The sequence below is a fragment of the Triticum aestivum genome, chromosome 2A (genome assembly GCF_018294505.1).
Source record: "Triticum aestivum cultivar Chinese Spring chromosome 2A, IWGSC CS RefSeq v2.1, whole genome shotgun sequence".
NCBI lineage: Eukaryota > Viridiplantae > Streptophyta > Magnoliopsida > Poales > Poaceae > Triticum > Triticum aestivum.
The window spans coordinates 746,202,933-746,206,128 of NC_057797.1; the positions used below are offsets into that span (position 1 = coordinate 746,202,933).

The window sequence follows — 3,196 nt, forward strand, 5'->3', positions numbered from 1 at the left end:
CCTCCCGCAAAAAACCAACGGCTCCCCGCGCCGCCCGCGCGCCTCCCCCAGTCCCCACCCCGCCGACGAACGATGGTCGCCGCCGCCGCCGCCGCCGCGCGCCGCAAGCGCTCCCTCCTGGCGCCCCGGTCTCCTGCGCGTCCGCGTCCGCCGCCGCCTCAGCTGACGGCGCTGCTGGCGCAGCTGGCCACGTCGGTGTCCCTGGCGCTGCGCTTCGCGTCGGACCGCGACCTGCTGCTCCGCCCCTCCCAGGCGCTGGCGCTCGACCCGCTCCTGCTCGCCGCGGCGCGGGCCGTGTCTCGGCTCCTCGCGCTGCTCCCGCTCCACCTCCAGACCATCACGCTCACCTCGCTCTCGCTCTCCCCGCCGACCCCCCCGCCCTCGCTGCCCTCCTCCTGGTTCCTCCGCCTCGTCTCCGCCTCCCCCGCGCTCCCGGACTCCGCCTGGCGCGACGCCTTCCGCATGTCCCGCCCGGCCTTCTACGCGCTCCTCCGCTCCCTCGCGCTCCCGGACCCCGCCAGCCCCGCCGCCGCCTCCTCCTCCCTCGCGCTGCCGGCCGACCACAAGCTCGGCGCCGCGCTCTACCGCCTCGCGCACGCCGCGCCGGCCCGCGCCGTGGCGCGCCGCTTCGGCCTCCCGTCGCCCGCCGCCGCGGCGCAAGCCTTCTACGAGGTCTGCCGCGCCGTCGCTGACCGCCTCGCCGCCCTGCTCGACCTCGCCGCGCCCGACCGCATCTCCCGCGCCGTCCCGGGCTTCTGCGCGCTCTCCCTCCCCAACTGCTGCGGCGCGCTCGGCTACGCGCGCTTCGGGGCCGCCGCGGTCACCGCGCAGGCGCTGGTCGACGCCGAGGGCCGCTTCCTCGACGTCTCCGTCGGCTGGGACCCGGCCGAGGCGCCGCCGGAGGTCCTGCCGCGGACCAAGCTCTACGCCTCGCAGTCGCTCGTGCTCGCCAACGCGCCCCACGGCGAGCTCATCGGCGGCTCCGTGCCGCGCTACTTCCTGGCGCCCGCCTGCTGCCCGCTGCTCCCCTGGCTCGTCACGCCCTACAGGGACGCCGGCGCGACGGACGGCGCGTCCAAGGAGCGCATCTTCAACAACGTGCACGCGCAGGGGGCGCGGCTGGTGAGGAGCGCGTTCGGCCGCGTGCGCGCGCGGTGGCAGCTGCTGGAGGAGTGCTGGAAGGGCGAGTGCCAGGAGGCGCTGCCGTACGTCGTGGTCGCTGGCTGCCTGCTGCACAACTTTCTCATCAAGTGCGGCGAGCCCATGCCCGACGCGGCGGCGGCTCCGGTGGACGCCGGCGCCGACGCGTTTGCGGACTTCGAGGGGGAGAATGACAAGGAAGGGGAGAGGATCCGGGATGTTCTCGCTGTGCATTTGAGCTTGGTGAGCCGTACCCAGTGAGGTAGTGAGTGAGCAATTTGTGTGCGCTCTGCAGTTTTCCCTAGTGTACATATTAGTCTGAATCCACCGGCGTCGCGTGGATTGTCCCCTGTATGAGTACGAGTGATGCTGAGCTTCTACCGGAGCTGCCTATGTTCTAATGCTGTACTCTTGTCGATCCAGTTGAGTTTAGTGTAGCGTGATCAATGAAATTGTCATGTCTGGTGTTTGCAGTCTCACATAGTCATATGTCTCTCGTTTGTTATTTCAGAGCAAAGGGCTCATGCTCCGTTCCATGCCATTCAGTTTAAGCTCCGTCGGAGCATCTACTGCCGGACCCTTAAACCCTCCCCCAAACGATGCGGGCGTACAAAATCGCCATTCAACCAGACCCTGCAAAGCCAACCCAGAACGTTCATGTTGTCCGGCACCCCTCAAATCAACCCATACGTGAGGTAGATCTCGGAACGCCAGGGCGCATCAATCACGTCGGGTCGACCTACTCCAAATCCGCTCCAAATTGATCAAGTTCATCGAATCAAATATCCTCCTCTTGTGTCCGTCCTCCCTTTTTCGTGTCCGAGCCGTCGTCTTCCTCCACCCTTGCTCCCTGCCTGCGCCGCCGTGCTCGTCCGCTGTCTTCCTCCACCCTTACTCCCTGCCTGCGCCGCCGTGCTCGTCCGCTGTCCTAGATGTTGACGTTCAGTACCCTATTCCCCACCCCCGCCCACAATGAGGGCTCTTTTCAACATAGATGGTCTACCATCCAAGAGAGCGCCAACAAATTTTGCGGTTTCTATTCACAAGTGGTTGGCCCGAACCAAAATGGCATTGGAGTCAATAGACATGTAAGTTTGACTTGTTTCACATTGTCATCATTTGTATTTCTAGCTTCGTTTGTTGCATTGTGTTGAGCAATACTTATTTTGCTAGTTGGGGTTGGCAACCACTTTGTACAACTAAACTGAGGGCAAGCCATTCACTTTGTCCCAATGTTGGTTGAAATTGAATGAGAAACCGAAGTGACAACTCATCCTTGATGAGCTCAAAAGAAGACCATCAAGAAGATGAAGAAAAACAATGGCCCAAACTCCTCACAATCTATTGGATTGGATGACGATGAGCCAAGTGGAGGGGCGGACGTACAAGCCACAGTGCCAAAGAGGACTGCGTGTGACGGCGTAACCAGCAAAATTAATGTCCGCCACATGGATTGGCATTTTTTTTGGTCAAAGAGGAGAGGTACAAGATCTTCTTGGATGCGCAAAGGGGAATTATGGATTTTGACCGGGAGAGGTTGAAAGAGAAGTTGAAAACATTGAGAGAGAAAGAGAAAAATGAGAGGCCGCCCGACGCTATCCGCGGACTCATCTGTATGTGCCCGCAGACTTTTTGAGGGTTGAGTTTGTCCAATTTGATTGTAATCTGTAAGAGCATCTTGCGAGAGCCATATCCTATATTTGTTCTGCCTCATGTTTTATGGAAAAGGCGCAATAAAGGAAAATGTTGTGCACACGACAAATGCTGTGGACGACTATTGCACGAAGACCAATCTAGCCATGTACTGGTGTCTCTTGCCATTCATGCACGGCCAGATTTGATTGTCGTGCACAAATCGTCTATATGGTGTCGTGTGCATAGCATTGCTCCGCAATAAAAGCTTGGCTCTAATTAAATTAATAAAGCCACAAACAGCCCTGTATAAATGATTGATGCCGGGACACTCGTTTACAAAATATGCTCACAAAAGAAGAGAAAGAACAACACCCAAACACTAAAGAGAACGACATCTACAGGCATATGACAAGATATTGTT

General features: G+C 59.5%; 1 protein-coding gene across 1 annotated transcript; it reads left to right on the forward strand.

Annotated features, from left to right (window-relative positions):
- Positions 1 to 6: 6 nt before the first annotated feature.
- Positions 7 to 1,616, forward strand: LOC123186380 (protein ANTAGONIST OF LIKE HETEROCHROMATIN PROTEIN 1-like). Its single transcript, XM_044598158.1, has one exon. It carries the CDS (start codon positions 73 to 75, stop codon positions 1,399 to 1,401), a length of 1,329 nt encoding a protein of 442 aa, XP_044454093.1. The 5' UTR covers positions 7 to 72; the 3' UTR covers positions 1,402 to 1,616.
- Positions 1,617 to 3,196: the final 1,580 nt, after the last annotated feature.